This window comes from Micrasema longulum, unplaced genomic scaffold (genome assembly GCF_059751315.1).
Source record: "Micrasema longulum isolate JH-2025_06_02 unplaced genomic scaffold, ASM5975131v1 h1tg002129l, whole genome shotgun sequence".
In the NCBI taxonomy this organism is placed as follows: Eukaryota; Metazoa; Arthropoda; class Insecta; order Trichoptera; family Brachycentridae; genus Micrasema; species Micrasema longulum.
The window spans coordinates 35,964-55,577 of NW_028279294.1; the positions used below are offsets into that span (position 1 = coordinate 35,964).

Sequence of the window (19,614 nt, forward strand, 5' to 3'; positions counted from 1 at the left end):
GACGTTACTACAAAGTTATGTCGTCACTTTTTCTGACAACTGTTATTCTAATCAAGCTATATTTTAATGACTATAGGTATGAAAATAATCTAATGAATGAAATAATCAAACTAATTAGTTTAATGAATCTTCATTTCCGGTATTCCATAGATAATAGAGACGTTTGGGCGATAATAAAATATGAATTTGCATCCTGGGTGGCCGGTTTCCTGAAAAATCTATGGCATTTTCAAATAACAAATTAATTTGTTTATCCATTCACTAATTCATTCAAATGAATTACTACCGTATTCGGAATTTCATTCGAATAAATTTAGTAATCAAATGCATTAAATTATTTTCATAATGAATCATCTCTACTATAAACCATTCTTTAAAGGAAATATTTAGTAGAATTACTTTTTCATTTCTCAATGTTTAGAAAAATGTACAATTAATTACTTATTGCTAAATTCTTTAAACAATATTGCATTTTTAAATTTCGGTTAGTTTCCATGCGCACTTTAATATTGTCACTGGGAGTGCCCAAATCATTTAAATATGCAATAGAAAAAATTGTTTGAGATTTAGATTTTTTAGACTGAATTATGATCAATACAACTTTTCATAATTCCACTGTCTACGGGTACAAAAACTTAATTTAAGTTTTGTGCATCAGTTATGTACACAAATCAGATGTACCAATGCAGTGCCCTATGCACCAATGAGTGCGGAAAGGGAATGATGATGATGATAAACTTTTTGATATTTTTGCACTTGTTAAAAGCATTAATTATTGTAAACATAAATAACATTTTTTAATTTATTGTAACAGAGAGGGAAAACATTTTTGAGAAAAGAATATGGAAGTCTAGGCATTTGCAGGGCTTATGACTTGCCATCGGCTGGTTTAAGTGGCCACTTTACACACTGTGTAACATTCACCATTCTGCCTATGTTTAAACATCCACATTTCCCTAACTCTTCCATCTGTTGACTTTTGTAAAGGAAAAGAGCTGAAACCTTTATTATGTAGGTGAAATTCATCCGGCTGAACCGTTTCACCTGCTAGGCAACGTTTGAAAAGAATCTTTCAATTTTTATACTTGTTATACCTGTTAGTTTAATCCACAATGTTTTGAGTATGTCCAAATGTTTGTAGACAGGCTGGATTTTTCAAAAATGTTTTCCCTCTGTGGCAAAAATTTAAATCTTAATAACTTCTAAGGGAGGACATCCAGCCGGTCTACAAACATTTGGACGCACTCAAAACATCGTTAAAAAATTGCAGTTTTGATCGGGTGAGTGTTTTTCGGTTCGGATTTTTAATGTTGCTTGTACCTCTTTACCTAAATGCCACAGAAATATTCAGACTTATTTCATAGCGAGAGAAAATGATTCAGAGTATCATTATTATAAAACAATGTTTTTAATTATTATTTGTAATTGACTCCAGTTTATAAAAATGTATAAAATAGTACTCGTATAGATAAAATATGTATAAAACATTTAACAACAGTGTAAATTGTGCGCTAATTACGGTTGTAAAACATGTAAAAAAAATGGAAGCATTTTATATATATTTATACTTCTACGTATTTGCCGCAATATAATGACATAAAATACACCCAATAAAACATTGGTTTACTTCCTAACTCGTAAATTACATCGGCGTCATTCTTTTTAAGAGTTAATAAAAAAAAAGAAAAGCCACTCAACTTCCTCATTGATAATATTTTTGACAAACAGTACCACTGCATCTCCACTTTCTCACAATGTGCCAGCCTCGTAAGGAGTGGCATTCATAAAGGACGACCACGTGAGTTTATAGATTTATAAAAATAATTTAATTTTTGTGCCTTCCAAAACTATAAACTACACTGGACTCGTGTACTTTATAATTTTGGATAACACCGGGAAAAAAAAAGAATAATTTAATCATGTGTAACGGTAATACTGTGTAAAATTAAAAAGGGTATGTAGATAGATAATTAATAATAACGTTTCTACCTCTCTAATAGAGTAAAAACCCGTTTTTAGAGAGGGAGTTTGTTTTACATTCATTTTTATTTTCTAAACAAGTTATTTAAAGTTCAATATTATATTCTACAGAGTCAGGATAAAGTGGCTCGTGTTCAATTTAGATTTCAATGTTTTAATATTTGGCATTGATTTTAAGATTCGTAAAAGACTAAGTAAAAGATCAATTTGAGGAACTCCAAAAACAAATAGTATTACTATACATATTGTTCAATTAATGTTCAAAAATGTTTCTATACTTCATCAGTACCGTGTTTTTTCTAAACCGTATTATTTTGAAGCCGTGTAAAAAGATGTCTCGGTGAACTTTTATTGCGCGGTATTGTGTGGAACGAATCCCCTGTGTTAAACAGGAGCCAATTTGTACCGAAATGATTACCCACGAAGTTTTACCGAGAAATATCTGGTGAACATGCGGAGTTATTAAACTTATCGTATAGTCGGTGATTCCTATCGACTGGTGATGTACTTGGGCTCCATGTGTCCCGTGTCCCCGAGACAGCGCAGGATGACGCGCCCGTTGGGGTGGACAGAGAGCCAGGTGATGGAAGCGTGGTTTAGCGATATCCGTAGCCAGGCTTCCGGCGGAAACTGCATAGCTCTGAAATTATACACAGAATAATATTCACCATTCTGCCTGTTTAATGTTCATAAAAAAGGCTCCACTCGTATGGACACATATCGTAACTTTCATATATTTTGGAATATTTCTCACTTCCGATCGGACCGTGGTCGATGGTTTGAAGTAAAGATACAGAAAATTGTGTTGTTACACTTTTGCAGACTGTTTTATATACGGGCATATCTTCTGTAATATAATCACTTCAGTTTCACATGAGCTATAGCCGTCTTCTCACTACTAATGTGTCTTTTAGATTGACGGCTTTAGCCATCATTTTCTAAATGGCAAACACGATTTTGACGGTTATTCTAAGTAAGTAAGTGCGAACAAAATAAACAACTTACAACATCAAAACTGAGTGGATTTGGTTGTTTTTTTTAAGAAAGAGGATCAGAATAAAATTTCCTGTGTCCATACCTTTTGCATTTTAAAAAATAGTAACCAAATTTGTATACCGTACGTCCGAAGACAGCGGATAAAGCTGGGCGCTTTTAGTGATTTTTGGATGGCCCTAGTTCCCATAACTCACAATTTATAAAAAAAACAAAATGATAGGGACACGCCAGTGGTAAATATCTATGGTGTGTAAAAAAAATCACTGCTCTAGGCCATAATCTAGGGAGAAAATACGTTCGTATGTAGAAAAGTCAGACCGAGTTTCCTCTTAACCCAATATTTTACGTCCACCCTGCCAGGAATCGAACTCAGTACCTCAAGAATGGTAGGCGAATAAGCCAACCACTAGAAAACGATTTCCTTTTTCAGGATATTTACCTGAGATAAGCCATCGAGTGGAAAACACACATCCGGGATTCTATTTCACACACAGAATCCACTTGTACATAGAAAGCACAAAACCCCCTCATTTGGGATTGACAAAAGTTTCGAAAATTCCAAAACATAATTATTTTATGTTAAATTGATTCAATTATAGGGTTATGTTTTTTATTTAGATGAGGCTCTACCTGCAAATGAAGTAGCGTATGACGTTGGCGTGGCACACGATGAGCGTGTAGGAGTCAGCCTCCTGCGAGGCGGGGGCCCGGTGTATGTGCCTCCTGAAGGCCGCCTCTATGCGCGCCCCCTCCTGGAAGAACTGCTAAACACACAAACAGACCACCTCACTCAACACTGCCGAGGAAACGCGACAACTCGAGGATGTTTAAATTAGAAACTAATAATATAAAAGGAAATTATCTAATGATTTTCAAATGTCCTCTTAATTATTATACACCAGACTCCGGTTTTACATTTTTTTTACATGGTTTTATAATAACACATCGCAAAAAAAAACTTATATGGGCATATATTTTATTTTTTTAATATTTCAGTTCCGATTGGACCGTAGAGGATGGTTTAAGTCAATTTTATTTGACTAACATGCTAGGACACTTTTGTTGCTGTTTTTATAGGGACACAATATCTTCTCTTACCATATAATTACTCCAGTCTCATATAGGCTGTACCCGTCTTTTCACTACCAATGTGTTTTGGACTGACAGCCACAGGTGTCATTTCCAAAATGAAAAACATGATGTTGACAGCCGGCATAATCGCAAACGTTTATATGCCCAAATGCAGAAATACATAACATATTAAATATCCTAACTAGAAACCTCAGACAAAACTAACTCTTTCACACCGATAACCATAGAACTATGATTTTCATTCCCCTATGCCCAGAATTCTTAGGTCTATCAACAAACATACCAGTCTTGATTTCTTTGATAACAAGTTGTCTTCTTTCCAACGATCACTGAATCAAATTCAATTATAAACACCTCTCTCCCGCTTCCATTCCCACCAAGTCTACTATATACCATTGTGTCTTTCTACTTTCCTTTATATTAATTTTCCATGTATAAATATGTCCTTAAAAATGCTCATTGGGCGTACATATAAATAAACAAAATATTAATACACTTGGACACGCCCTGAACCCTCGAAAATTATGACACTTAACTCATGCCCAACGTGTATTTAGTCGTTCTTTGACCTCCAGCCAGGCGTGGCGTTTAGAATCGAAACCAAAACTTGTGTCATGAAAGCGTGTAAAAAACTTTCGGATAAACATTGTAAAAAGGATTCTGTAACTTTTCATTGGTAAGTATTTGTTCATGAGTGATTATCAAAGCTTAAAACAATTAATATTCAAATATAAATATAATTTTTTGAAAACATCAAACTATGCCTAGCGGTGCAATTGCGAAGCTTTTATTAATTACAGGGATGCGCTGATAGAAATACGTTTTTAAAATAAAATAAGTGAATGAAATAAATGGGTAGAAATTATAATGAATTTAAGGGAAGAATCTGATTGAGATCCACCAAGAACAAATGTTAATTGTTAACGTTAAAATACAAACTTTTTTATGTACCAAAAATGAGTATCCTCCAATTTTTGGTAGGATATATAATGCAGCCCTGGTAAAAATAAATAGTTTCTTTTTCGTGTCACGACTTTGAAAAATATTTTACTCTATAGAGCATGTCTATGAATTTTTGTTTTTTTTTACAATATACATAAGAGGTAAAACAGAGTATTAAAAAAAAAAAAAAAAATACATAGCAATGAAATACATATTAACAGTAAAAATAGTGAACAAAAAATACCACAAAGGCATGGCCTGTTCATGGGTATACAAGAAATGTTTATGAATTTTGTGCTCCTATAATAAATAAGAAAGAGAAAAGCAAATATTCTGTAAAAGATAGGAAAGTACTTTTTTTATTTTATAGTAATTAAAAAGGGAAATATTTTTAAAAAGGCAACAAAATATATCACAGAAAAAGAGTTAATACAAGTTAAATACATATTATGTAAATGATTAGAATGAAGAACCACACAGCTATGTACATCAATTAAATTTTTAGCTCTTTTTAATTTATTTTTTTTCATTATTAGAAATATTATAAGGTCTAGCCATGTTACGTCTTGTCTGGTAAGTGTGGTCATCATGTGCCTTTTCAGGTTCATTTTCAATTTGTCCCCAGCGTAATTTTTCAAGTGGTAAGGTTAGTCTTTGTGGTGTTTAAAGTACATTGAATAGCATTTTTGATTGTCCGATGTTTAATAATTTAATTTACTTCACAAAAGTCAACCGACGGATGAGTTGAGGAAATGTGGATGTTTAAACATAGGCAGAATGGTAAATGTCACACAGGGTATAAAGTGGCTGCTTAAACCAGCCAATGAGAGATCAATAAAATAACTACAACTTAACAACAAATGGACAATAGGAGAAATAATATTTATTTTCGTAAACCTTAAATCCGGCGACTTACATGAGGCTCCGGCTTCCAGTGTCCCACCGGGGGCTCGGGCGGAGCGGGGGCTCCCTCCTCCAGCAGCGAGCAGTCGCGGTGCGAGGCCAGCAGCTCTGGGGGCAGCTGCTCTGCGATGAGGCGCGCCGTCTCCTGAGCTCGCGTCATGGTGGACTTCTGCAGGCATTCCCAGGACATGCCGAGCTCGCGCAGCCGCTGGCCGGTCATCACCGCCTGCTTCCTGCCTGAACAACCCGGCATTTATAATCGACCAACGGGTCAAAAAATAACAAAAAACTTTAAATGTCATTAAATTTTCGGTCGTAATAATTTCCCTATCTAAACCAAGTGATGCATTGGGCACTGAATTGGTACTCCAATTGCAGCGTATCTTGATCATCTTGGAGGTAAGGTGATCAGTCTTATGCTTAGTTACTTAGGTAAGTAGTAGTATATAACGAGTAACGCTTATAACGAGCAAATTCAATCGGTCCCATCTTGCTCGTAATAACCAAGTTCGACTGTATATTCAAACAATGACATTTTGATCCTGATTGAAATGAAGGGGTGTTTCTGACATTAGAGGGTAGATTTGTGGAGGTAGTAGTCCATTGATCAATGACACACACACGTGCAATGATTTCACCTGAGATATAGAGCAACGACCGATGAAGCGAGTCATCATTTTATATTGAATACAATACATTACATTCTGGAAGACTAACAGTATTGCACATAAAACGTCTGTCTACATAAGAGAAACGTCCTGCAGTACATTCATGCCCTAGAGGCATGAATAACAAAGCAACGTGTCCTATAAAGAGACCGCAGGGCTTGGTAACGCCCAGTCAGCCCAAGCAAATCAGCCTAAAGAGTCAGCCCAACCAAGTCAGCTCAACACAGTCACTCAGTTCCAGCGTGTAGTCCACTCTCTCGTGTTCTGTAAAAGTTCCGTATATTTATTAGCCATGTGAATACACATTAAACACAAACCTAGTGTCTTGGAGCTCCTACCCCCATCTCCGATGGGGGTAGGAGCTCCAACCCTCAACAACAACTTTAATCCTACAGATTATTCCACAGTCGAGCAGCTACTACTGTGAAAGAGGAGGATAAAAAATAAGATGTGAATGGATATTAAAAGGATCTCTCGTTGATAGAACGAAAGATACCCTATACTAGTGTTAGAGAAGTGAAATTGTGAAAGAAATAAAAAATGTATAAAACAACTGTTATTATTACCGAGTTCCGTGAGGACCATTTCCTTGTCTGTCTTCCCGCCCAGGTTGTACTGGCCGTGCCTGATGAGGAAGAGGTGGCGGATGGCCTTCGGGGTGACCTTCTCCATGTTCTCATTGTACCGGTTGTCATCCTCGGGGGATCCCTTACTCGGCTTCACTAGACTTTTGGGGTCCCGGCTGCAACGGTAACAGAGTTCTCTGATATATTATATCAATTGACATTTATCGTCATAACTAGAATTGTGGCAGATTCCACGCTGCGAGAGCAGACTTAAGAAAACAACTATTCCAGACGTGCTGATTTAATCAACTAGATAAATAAAATGATAAAATAACTCACGTCTCATTATTTAAACGAAATGTTATGTAAAATTGATATTTGAAGCACTAACTTTGGTTATTCATTATAATAAAATAAATAGAAAAGAATTTTTTTTTAAACCATTTATTTTTTGTTTGAAGAAGAACAACATGACAAAAAGACTTTTTTTTGTTTATTTGTTTATTTTCCATACCTATATTTACATACACTTTCAAAAATACATCTTAAAAATTAAGCTATAACATAATTTGGAAAAATCCCCATGAAGACTTGAGTGTCTAAGCGTGGGCCATTCCTTTTTCAATTATTAATATGGCATGACATGACCATGAAAAGAAAAGAAAATTAACATATGCTGATATTATGAAAACAGAATTTATTTGCAGTATGAATTTTTTTTTTTTTTTTTAAAAAGGTGTCTATTAATGTTAATATGTGCAAGCCTTATTCTTCAAATTAAAAAACAGCTGTTATTTTTTATTTTTTTATTAATATTTTAACATATGTATGTATCTTTTGATATATATTTATGGTTTTTTAGGACAACATTTTGACCAATCTCTTATTTTGACCGGTCTGTTTTTTGGTTGGCTGGAAGGTTTTGCTTTTAGCAATAAGTCCGAAAAAGTACTTATTCTTTGTATTTGAAGTTTTAAATATATAAATAGATTCTAAACTTCAATGGGGACAATATATAACATAAATCCAAGATCAACATATTGACAGTCACGTCACAAAATTTAATGTACGTGCACGAAAATGTTAATAACTAAAAGGAATAGAGATTTCCATAGTATCAACACAATAAATAAATAATAACTAACTGTGCCCACAACTAGACTGCAAAAAGTAGTCATTCTTTTCCCTTAAACTGTATACGCTTCTAAAACAAAGTACCCATTGATAATCAGGCTTTGTCAACAACCAAATTTAAAGACTTTGTCAAGCACGGGCTGCTAGGAAAGAGCTATTGTAGAATCGTAGGATATTTGGAACACAAAATGTTTTTTATATCAAATATCAAGATTTGTATTTTTCAGTATCAAATATGTTTATTCGATTTACAATACCTAGACTTTCAAAATATGACAGAAAATATCATGATATTATATTAAATATACTACTTTTTATCACGTGATAACATAAAGGGGCATTATTTGAATATTTTAGACGTGGTAATAATTACGTAAATGGGGCAAGAACACGGGTATCGACAAAATAAACAAGGTTTTAAAAATATATAGATTCTTAGGTTACGTCGCTCGCACGTTCTTTTCGCGAACTATAAGATAATATTTAACTTACTGGTCCCAATTGTAATCCCATTTGACCGACGGGGTATAGTTTGTAGTCCATGAATTGTAAACTACATTAGATTTGGAAGTCGGTCTTAAAGAAAAGTAATAAATAACCGCTCCTCCTGCAGCTCCTAACCCCACAAGAGCGTATCTCTGTATTCTTGAAAAGGTCGCCATTATTATTAATGTAAGAACATACAATTACATTTATAATTTCTCTGCCCTGAGATATGTCGGTCGGAGGAAACCAAATTGTCACAAGATTATTTTTTTAAATGAGACTGACGGAAACATCCAGACCCAATTTGTGCAAAATTCAGACAAGTCGTCCCACCCACAGAAAAAGGCAGTACGGCTTTCTATATTTTTGTTTATAGTGTTATAGCATAGACAATATGATGGTTTATTTATAAATTCGCTATAAAAGAAAAGCATTTTGCGGTCAACAATTTGATTGCCATTCAAATCACAAAATAAGATATATATTATATATTCAAATTTAAATTCAAGAGTCAAATCTCAAATCAGTACCTTTCGGTGTTGGTCAAATCAGCATGTCCAAATGTTAGAAAGCCAGAGTTTGGATTGCCTCAAATCGAATGCATTTTGCTAACTTATTTTACTATTCTAAACGTTTAATTTCCCTGCAAACATAATAATTGTAAACTTGTGGCATTGCACTGACATTGGCGTCTAAAAAAATCACTCACGACAGAAATCGACAACTCCCGTGCTTCGAACTAAATTTTTTAATTGAAACAATTAAAAATCATCGTCAATTTATTGAAATAGTAAAAGTAAAATTCGGGGAAAATATAGATTGTAGAAACTGCATTCGCTTTTTACTCTCTACGAAAATTCAACTCGTAATATTAAGTACTTGCACTTCTAATATCACCGTTTTGCATATTTTAACATAGTCACTGCTTCTATCGAAATAAACTATATCCAGAAGGGGTGCTATTCTGAATCGCTCTCGCGGCACAAGAAAACAGTTTTTCTCTTGTATTTTGTATGTAAATACGCGAGATAATACTGCCGAGAGAGCGTTTGGAATATCACCGCAGCTGTTGTATCACTTTTTCTTTGTTGTCGTTAGTGGGTGATAAAGAAATTAATGTACCTTTTGGCTTGCGAATTTTTTTCACCACTACGTGCACCAAGATTTTGCCATATTAGCGGGACCGTTTTTTTTTTTTTAAATACATTATATTAAAATATAATTTAAATTTTTAAAAACAAAACATTTCGCGCGTCGCATGTTTGACGTTTGCCAGATTTACAAGGTTATATGGGTTAGGTTTATTTGTATGCTGTGCGCATGCGTGCTTTAACGATACCTCTATTACAAGATTTCAACGAGATACCAAAATGATTTTAACGTGGTAGAGGCCCACGAAAGCGGTTCAGAATACCACCCCTGGTAAAATAACTTGAAAACCTAATTGCCTCATGTTATTTTTTATTGTAAGTTTTATAAAAAAAAATTCAAGCAAATTGTAAGAATTCAAAAATACATGTTTTAAAATTGTTAATTCAACAATGTTTTTAGTATATACAAATGTATGCAGACAGGCTGGATTTCCTCCCTAAGGAGTTATTTAAAACAATTAATTTTTTTCAAAAAATTTCGTTCTAAATAACTCCCTAGGGAGGAAATCCCGCCTGTCTGCAAACATTTGGAAATACGTAAAACATTGTTGAATTAACTAACTGGTATAAGAAGTATAAACATTGGAAAATTGTTTTCAGGCATTGCCTAGCAGGTGAATTGGTTCAGCCGGATGAATCTCACCCACATAATAGAGGTTTCAGCTCTTTTACTTCACAAAAGTCAAAAGATGGAAGAGTTGAGAAAATGTGGATGTTTCAACATAGGCAGAATGGCGAATGTTACAGTGTGTAAAGTGGTCACTTAAACCAACCGACAGGTAAATGCCTAGACTTCCATACCTTTCTCAAAATGTTTTTCCTCTATGTTACAACAAATTTAGTATTAAAATAGTAAGTTATAAAATTATATATGTTTAAAAACCATTTCCTAGGTTTTTTATTCTTTAATTATTAAAAAAATAATTTTGTCCATAAATAACACTTCCGCTACTAAAAAATAGACTCAGTGAAATAGTGCGTTCATGTGTGTGTGCATGGATGGCTCGGAGCGTGCATTCGGTATTTTAATTTATTACCAACGATAACCTCCATGGAAAGCACAAATGTTAACAATTATTCTTTTCTCATTTGAATTTCTTATTTATTTTTTGTCACATTTAATGTTTATATCTTTTGCATAATTTATGGTCTTAATTGGTCTTTTTATGTTAAAAATTAATACTTATTATGTATGACAGTATGTTTTCTGAATAAAATTTTAAAAAAATACTAAATAATAATTTACATTGTTTTTTTAAAAAAACCTTACATTTCATAAAATTTATGTGTCACTCGTACATTATAACATGAAAAACACAAAATGATAAAGGGTTTTTGAAAATGAGACTCTATATATTTACATGGTTAAGCAGATAAGTTTTATTTGTGTTTATCCACATACACAAAATATATTAAAATGAAAATAGATTTATTAATAATCGAAAAATAAAACACTCGAAATAAATTTATTGTTTATTTTTAAAAAAATTACTGCAACATTACAGATGTTCAATTCATAAATCATTTTTATTTTTTTTAGTTTTCTTTTTAACTTCTACATCCTCGGGTTGTTTTCTCTTTTTTGATTTGTTATCATCACTATCGGGAGTAAGTTCTCCGATGTCATCAACATCAATATTAGTCGAGAGTAAATTACTAAAAGAACCGACTTGAAGACCCTCTGAAGATGCCTGCGCCCTCAGTTGTTTGGCTTCCTTCTTGGATATTTCTTTCTTCACCCTTTTCATTGACTTTTTGTGTTTCTTTTCGCTTTCCTCGTCTGAGCTCAATCCATTTTCGTGGCCATTTAATTTTTGCTTCTTTTTTAATTTCTTATCCTTTTTAGTTTCGGGTTTATTTTCTTCACCATCGGTGTTACTGTCGTGTCCAGAATCCGTAGATTCCTTTTCTTTTCCTTTGAGTGGAATCTCTACCGGTTTATTTTTAATTTTATCTAAGCCGAACAGGTTACAAAACTTGAAATATTCTTGGGTGTTCTTTAACTTGAGACATTGCCTACACTGTTGTACGACAGGTTTCAGCTCAGTCCAGGACATGTTGTCTATGGACTCCTTCACCGAGGAGTGACAATTTTTAATTGTCACAAATAATTTCATGAGTATAGCGAAAAACCTTTCATTTAATTCTGTATTATTTTTTAAATGTGATATAACTGTCTCAGATAGTTTCTCCTCTAAGGGTTTTAATTTAGATGAAATTTCTTGCGCACTTTCAGTTCTTAAGCTACGTTTAAGATTCTTATAAAAAATGTTTATCATTTCTAAGCCTTCATTTTTCCTAAATTGCCTCACCCCGAGTCCAAATGAATGATCAACGATAACAGGCAAGATTTGCCAATTTCCTTCCCACGTGAGCTGAAGAACATCATGGAATAATATAACCGGAAGCAAGCAATCTCTCTTAGTGAAGAATGTGGTCAGGGACTCTTTGTATATTTCTACTACAGGACATGGTTTATATTTTTTCTTTTTCTTGCTCGGAGTTTCCGTCGGTTTGATCTTTTGCGAACATCTCACAATGAAGGTGCTACACTTGGAAACCACATCTCCCAACGCTTGGAAAACAAACTGAGTTCGATTGCCTCTGTTGGTAACAGCTTGAAGATACTCTGCCAACAATGCTGTGGTGACTCCTTCGACTGAAGAAAACGATTTCGCGGATGTGAGGCACTTCAGACATTTTCTCACTTTGATTTCTAGAGGTTGCTGGTCAGAATCTTTGATACTGAACTCTAAACACCTGGACAGCGGAGAAAGCATGCCGAGACACAGCTCCATGGAAGGCTCCTTTTCTAAGTATATATCAATTAGATCTAAAACTCGTATTCTAAAGTCCATTAAGACTTTATCTTGTTTTTTGTCCTTCTTCGTCTTTTTGCCTTTAGACTCTTTCAACATCTTGAAGGCATTTGCGAGGGCCTCATCTAGTTTCTTGCCTTCCTCTTCTCCTATGTTGTCCGCATCTATACTTTCTGTATCGGTTTCGGGAGCTGCGGATCCGAGAGCTTTTTGTACTGCCATTCTCAGTTGATCCGTAACTGTGGTGTTATCATCCACATCTTCATTACCGGAGGACTCATCATCGTCCTCATCGTTACTTTCTTTGTCCTCATCTTCATTTTCACCTTCCTCAGAACCGCTTTTATCATCATCTTCATCAGACTCTTCACCGTGATGAGATAATGGGTTGACGTCACAATCCGGGTCGAGTACTGAAACTATTTGTCCAATTGCAGAAGGTGTAAGATATTCACACAGAAGTCGGAACACACATTGAACTACACTCCTGAGAAGGAAAGAGTCTCTAGACAAAAAGTTTAAAAATACATCAACCAAAACTTCAATCCATTCTGGTTCTTCATCGACGATTTCTCCTTCTACAGTTTCCGCTATTTTCTTCTTCCCTCCTTTACGATCCTTAATGTAATGATCGTAACAACTCTGAACTTCCGACAGAGAACTTGACGCCATATCTTCGCTCATGACATCCGCAAATAAGAAAAGTCCACTGTGAAGAGATAAAATCTGGAAAACTGTATTCGCTTTAGATCCGTCAGAGCTGGCTGAGGCCACCAATTTCTTAGTAAATTTCCTCATAGATTTCCAACTCTCTAAGGTTTTCGGAGATATGGGTTTTGTAAGTCTTTTGAAGTTAGCGTCATCCGACAGGCATTCGTCTGTGTAGTCAACAAGTGATGTGAGCACCTTCAAAAGGGTTTCCAGTTTGGGGAGAGTAAAGCTCAGACACCGGAAGAAGCATTTTTTTACGGCAGCTGCAAAAAAATATTAGCGTAAGAAATAAAACATTGAATTTTTGAAAACATAAAATATGCGTGAAACATTAGAAAATCATATTCACCCGCAAGTTCTGAGCTCACACTGGCCGATTCAGCATATCCAGATGTCTTAAACAGGCTTACTTTGAGTAGGAACTGCATCTTCTTGATTCTCCACTTGATGTTATCTGCTGTAGCCTTGTGGTTCACTAAATGTGTAAGCATTTCGGCTGCTCGCAATCTTTCTGTATTAGTCCAAGGCCTCTCAGCTCTATTTACTTGAACTTTCTTACTCTCATTAGCGATAACCTTCATTAAAATATCGGCCAACTCTTTGACTCCTTCTGCGTTCATCTCTTCCGTCAGTGATTTTATTACTTTAGAATTGGTAATTTCTCCAAACATGATATCCCCAGGAGAGAAAAGAAGTTTTTTTAACACTTCTAAAGCCACCCCTTTGTCTGTGGATTCTTTTTTTACAGTTTCAACGAGAGAATCGAAGACATCTTTTGCTTTCAATATAACCCTTCTACCATCATTTTCTTCATCTTCTTCTTCATATCTCTGTTGTTTGCCGCGGTACTTTTTCAGTCTGCCGCCATGTCCCACAGTTTTAAATCCTTTGAACCATTCTAGGATGTTAGGTATAAATTTTTCACTGAATAAGTGGGGGATTTCATTTGAATGTTCGGAGACGTTTTTCAATACTGAATCAAGAATGGTGAGAGCGATGATGGATCGATTTTGATTACGAAGACTGAGTTTGGTTTCCAGTCCGTTTGTCCAAAACAGTACTAGTTGCTCCGATTTGGATAATTCTGTACCGAAGGTCTCGTAGATTGGATGTTCAACAGAGGGGAAATCTGGAGCATTCTAGAAATAAAATAAAAAATTAAACCTGTGCCGTGAGATAAAAGAGATCATCTAAAATAATCATTATTTAACTGATCTCACCATTAGCTTATCGCAAATAACGCTGACTGTCTCGGGGGATAAGAGCGCTGGAAGACCCATCTTCTTTTTAACGACTTTTTTGGCAAGGGAGGGGAACCTGCTGGCAACCGACAGCAGACAGTAGAGTGAATCCAGGGAATGCTCAGCCAGGGGTTTAGACAAGTTCTCCTTCAGGTGAGGCCATAGCTTTTGAGACACATCTTCTTCAGAATTCTGAAATTCATACAAATAATTAAGCACAAGAAATAGGATCATTTATTCATGTTGATTCATAAAATAATTTTTCAACAGAAATAAAATTATATTTTAGTTGCAAAATACAATTCTTTTATTGTCTAACTTTATTTATAAATAGGTATACATAAATAATACAATGTAAGTCTAATTTTACATTATTTGATATTAATAACGCTAATATCTAAGCGCCCGATGACAAACCACGTTTGTTAAAGAAATTAGTTGTTTGTCTGGATGTTAAAAAAGTATTGTATTTTAGGTTTTTGACGCGGACCTACGGATTACCACGACATCATTACCATTTTTTAATAGTGAGTTAATTACAACTCGTTGAAAATGGCCACAATTTTTTTTTTTCAATAAGACTGATAAAATATAAAATACTTTTTTATTTTTTTATTACAATTTGAATACACTTAAAATACAATCAATTCATATATTTATTTATATTTAAATTCACATTACCTTTCCAAAAAAGAGTAATGTGAATTTAAATATAAATAAATAAGTACATATTATTATGGATAACTTATATAGCGCCATTTTCGTAATATAATACCTCAAGGGCGCTTTACATAGTGATTCTATAGATAAATAAATTTAATAAAAGCTTTTAAATTTGTAAATTAATTAAAACAATTTATTTTGTTATCATATGCTACGGATTTATTAAAATGATTTAGAAAACAAGTGGGTTATAAGTTTTTTCCAAAACATCACTTCACTCTCGCAGCTCTGCTGGGAGAGCATTCTATGCCATAGGGCTTGCGACTGAAATGCGCATTCACTGAATTTAGTGCGCTGTTTGCGAAGAGGTATAACTTTTTCTCTCGCCGTAGACGTAGATGATCTAAGCGTAAGACGCCTATCAGCTAGTTCATCTGGAATGCATAGTTCCCTTCGATATTCCCGGAGCAGAACAACGGTAATAACATGTTATATAATGTATTTTCTACGGGCATTATGTTTTCTATTCGATTTTATTTCGAAGTATCCTAAATGCCAATTTAAAAAAATGCTTTTTAAAAAAATAATATTTATGCTTTATTAAGTTAGTTCATAACATTTTAAGAACTAATATAAACTTTTAATAATATTACAATTTTTATATAAAAATTTCTCAATTACATATTTTTTCAAATTAATTTGAAATATTTCAATTTTTTCTTCAGGTAACTCATTGTACAGCTTCAATCCCTTGTACAACGAGTTTTGAGATTCTGTTTTTTCCTCATTGGTAATCTTATCCTTTGTTTACCCCTTGTTTCATATGTATGACATTGTTGGTTAAATTTTATTATTGTTTTTATTTTAATCATCCCCTTAATTATTTTATGTATAAAAATTGCCGCATTATATTTAATTTGTTGCTTTACTGTGAGCAAGCCAATTTCTTTATGATTCTCTGTGAAATTCCCTTCCTCTCTGTATAATCTTAAATGTCAAATATGCAATACTTTTAAAGTTATTCAATCATTTCCGTTTATCTAACGCCAAACACTCAAAATCATTAGTCTAAACAATCCTAAACCCCTAGAATACTCTTGAAAAGCAATCATACTTTGGATTCTTCATGGGATTTTCTTACTTTTATTAATATTCAGATAACATGGCATGTACAATACTCTGGAACATACCATTTGTGAAGTTGAAAAAATTGCTCTCCCACTCATTTCATGTTATTAATAGTCGATATTTAAAAAAAAAAAATGAAGAAATATTAGCGTTCTTATAATCTACCCAAATATTTCAATTTTGGCGGCCATTTTCAATGAATTGTAAATAACTCACTATTAGAAAATGGTAATCAAGTTGGGGTAGAGTGGGGTTCGAACCTCGGACCTCTGATCCGTGAGTCCGCAAACTAGCCACGGGACCACAACCCGTTTCAAAACCTCAACCTAGCATGCTGCAGTTTCGAGTCCATGCATTAAGTTAATGAACACTCACCGTGTTAATGAAGTCCACGATGAACGAGTAGGCAACGAGGCCGAGGTAGGCCTTCCGAGCGGCAGCGGAGAACAGAGTGGTCAGCAGCAGGACCTGCTCCTCTTCTGAGGAGCGCAGGAATAGCCCCGAACGTAGGGCGGCTCCACACGCCAGGACGTGCCCGGTGCATAATTCTCCCGTCTCCTGGATTATTATTTATTCATTAATGCCCAAAGGGCTTCTAAATACACAGAGGTTATAAACAATTTACAAATATAAAAATACAATTAAAAATATATAATAAATAAAAAAACAAATGAAAATACTAGATGAAAATCAACAAAATAGCATGAATATTGATTTGCAAGAGGCTGCATACAGGTAAAAAATGGTGAGGTTAATTATAAGAATTATTTATTTATTTATTTTGGAATTCATATAGTATTTTTAATATTCATATAATTAAAAGAAGACCAATTACAGATTTCATATTTATATTTATTATGAATACAGAAGGAGAGAGGAAAAAGTGAAAAGAATACTGAAAGATAAATTAAATAAAAAGTATATAAAAGGGAGAAGACATGATATAGTGCTGTCCCTACTCTCCTGTCTGCTTCCATGAACATTTTTATATTTATAACTAAAATTTCACAACCAAAAATTCATTAGATACAGGTAGTAGGTATATGTAAAAGTTAAGCAGAAGATAGATTTGAAATGTCTAACAGACCTGATAAAACTCCAGTATTAACCTCGGAGTAATAATTCTCTAGATAAGCCCCTAAGCTCTATTGCATAGAACAAAAGCGTTCAAATTTTTGGTTTGGTTTTAGTTTAACAACAAACGTGTAATGGACGGTTTCGGTTAGCGCTCTAATAATAGCAGGTGATAGGAAGGAACGGAGATGTTTGGAAGAGGCGCCATCCAGCAGAGGAGAGAATAAGGCTGAAGAAGAAGATGTCAATGTCATTAAAACTATCATTATAGGTAGTCTGCATTCTTTTAAGGGTGTTATTTTTCATGTAATTAGTCTGCGAGCGCAGAATGGCGAAGAGTACAGAATGACGTGTTCTACAGACAGGGAGTCGATATGAAATGTTTTCAACTATTTGAGGGCTATAATTACGTTATAAACAATTTTATAGAGAAAGCTCATATTATACAACATAATATGACGAGTTGTGAGATTTAGAATTTTATGAAATTAAGAAGGTGACATGAAAATTTATAAAACTCAACAGTTCAGAGATATCTATTGTATTATTTAATAATTTAAAATGGGATAAGAGATCAGTGTGAACGGAGATATTCTGAATCAGGTAGAAGAATTTGTGTAACTGGGAAGTATGTTTACTAGGGATGGAAAGAACAAGAAAGATATTAAAAGCAGGGCCAGTGCCGGGAACAGGGTGAATGGTGCACTGAAATCTACTTAGGCAAACAAATGTTTATCGCAGGAGGCTAAACTAGCAGTTCACAATGGAGGCTGAGGCATGCATTATCGACAGAATCAAGAAAGGGGGGCTGCGTTGGTTTGGACATGTAGAGCGAATGGACAGCGAAAGAACGGCTAAAGGGATCTACGATGTGAATGTTGATGGATGCAGAAAACGAGGAAGACCGAGAAAAACATGGCACGATCAAGTCCATCAAATACTTGAAGATGAACATGTCAAAAGTAGGAATAATCGGCGTGCATGCATGAGAAGATGTATGAAGGTAGAGGAAGCGAGGTCTGTATGCAAAGATAGAGTGATATGGCGTTCTATCCTCTCTGCATACCCCTACGGAGAAACGGCGTGATGGTTTGTTGCTGTAATAAGAGGTTATTCTCTTCTCAAAAATGTTCTCCATCTCTGTCGTAATATAAGGCAAACGAAAATTAACATTATCCTTACACTTTTGGATTGACCTCCGACCTGAAGCTCTTTGTTAAGAACTTTGATCAGAGAATCGAGAGTAATATCCGTCTGGTTGGCAAGGTACACAGTCAACGTTGTGAAGAACCCTTGCCTTGCATTGGGCCGATTTGTCGCTACACCCTTAATGAGCCGGTTCAACGCATACGCCGCTTCCTTTTCCGACTAAAACAAAAAAATAGACACAATATAATAAAACTAACGTCAAAGTGGTTCAAAATATTATAGGAAACTGGAATATCTCTCGCACATTACAGCATGGTGTAATTGACAGTACTTCGTGTGAAAAAAACGAATTTAACGAAGTTTATAAATTAAACACATGGTAAAACTAACCTCTTCGCTTTCGTTGCTCGTGAATAAATATCCCAGTAAACGCACACCCCCATTTATCCTCGTGGATTCTGAATTGTTAGCCAATAACGTAAAGGAATCTAAAACTGTGGCTTTAATAGAGTGCTTTTTATTTATTTTTTTCACTTCAACTTCTTCTTCAGAAGCCGCACCATTCTCAAAAGCCATGTTTGAAAACTGACACAAAACTTCACTTTAAACTGTCATTCGTGGTTCGACCACAGATTTGGGTTCGACATTCGTTCAGTGTGGCAAGAAATTCGGCAACAAGTGTTGCTATCAAAGTTTAAAAAAGTATTTACTTAAAAATGGCCCATGTAAAAAATATTTTAATTTTGTTACTAATTTGAACCATTTTGATATTACTTGAAAATAGTAAATTACAGAGCTTTTTATTGTTTCTCATTTAGAGACAGAGTTTTATTTGTGTAATTATCATCGTGGTAGTGGCTGCTTCTTGCTATGCTTAAATTTACTATAACAGTATAGAAAAAAATAACGTG

General features: G+C 34.5%; 2 protein-coding genes across 3 annotated transcripts; both read right to left on the reverse strand.

Moving 5' to 3' along the window:
* Positions 1-1,301: 1,301 nt before the first annotated feature.
* Positions 1,302-9,102, reverse strand: LOC148272977 (serine/threonine-protein phosphatase Pgam5, mitochondrial-like). 2 transcript variants are annotated; one of them, XM_088239312.1, is made up of 5 exons: positions 8,774-9,102; positions 7,148-7,323; positions 5,927-6,150; positions 3,607-3,740; positions 1,302-2,620 (listed from the first exon to the last, which is right to left on the reverse strand). In XM_088239312.1, exons 1-5 carry the CDS (start codon positions 8,941-8,943, stop codon positions 2,470-2,472), a joined length of 855 nt encoding a protein of 284 aa, XP_088095438.1. In that variant the 5' UTR covers positions 8,944-9,102; the 3' UTR covers positions 1,302-2,469. The 2 variants fall into 2 exon arrangements, with proteins under 2 accessions (XP_088095438.1, XP_088095439.1); XM_088239313.1 differs by having other exon boundaries at positions 3,607-3,737; positions 8,774-9,091.
* Positions 9,103-11,378: 2,276 nt separating this feature from the next.
* On the reverse strand, positions 11,379-19,308 carry Mybbp1A (MYB binding protein 1a). Its single transcript, XM_088239310.1, has 6 exons — positions 19,094-19,308; positions 18,737-18,922; positions 16,856-17,038; positions 14,669-14,881; positions 13,798-14,587; positions 11,379-13,711 (listed from the first exon to the last, which is right to left on the reverse strand). Exons 1-6 carry the CDS (start codon positions 19,277-19,279, stop codon positions 11,433-11,435), a joined length of 3,837 nt encoding a protein of 1,278 aa, XP_088095436.1. The 5' UTR covers positions 19,280-19,308; the 3' UTR covers positions 11,379-11,432.
* Positions 19,309-19,614: the final 306 nt, after the last annotated feature.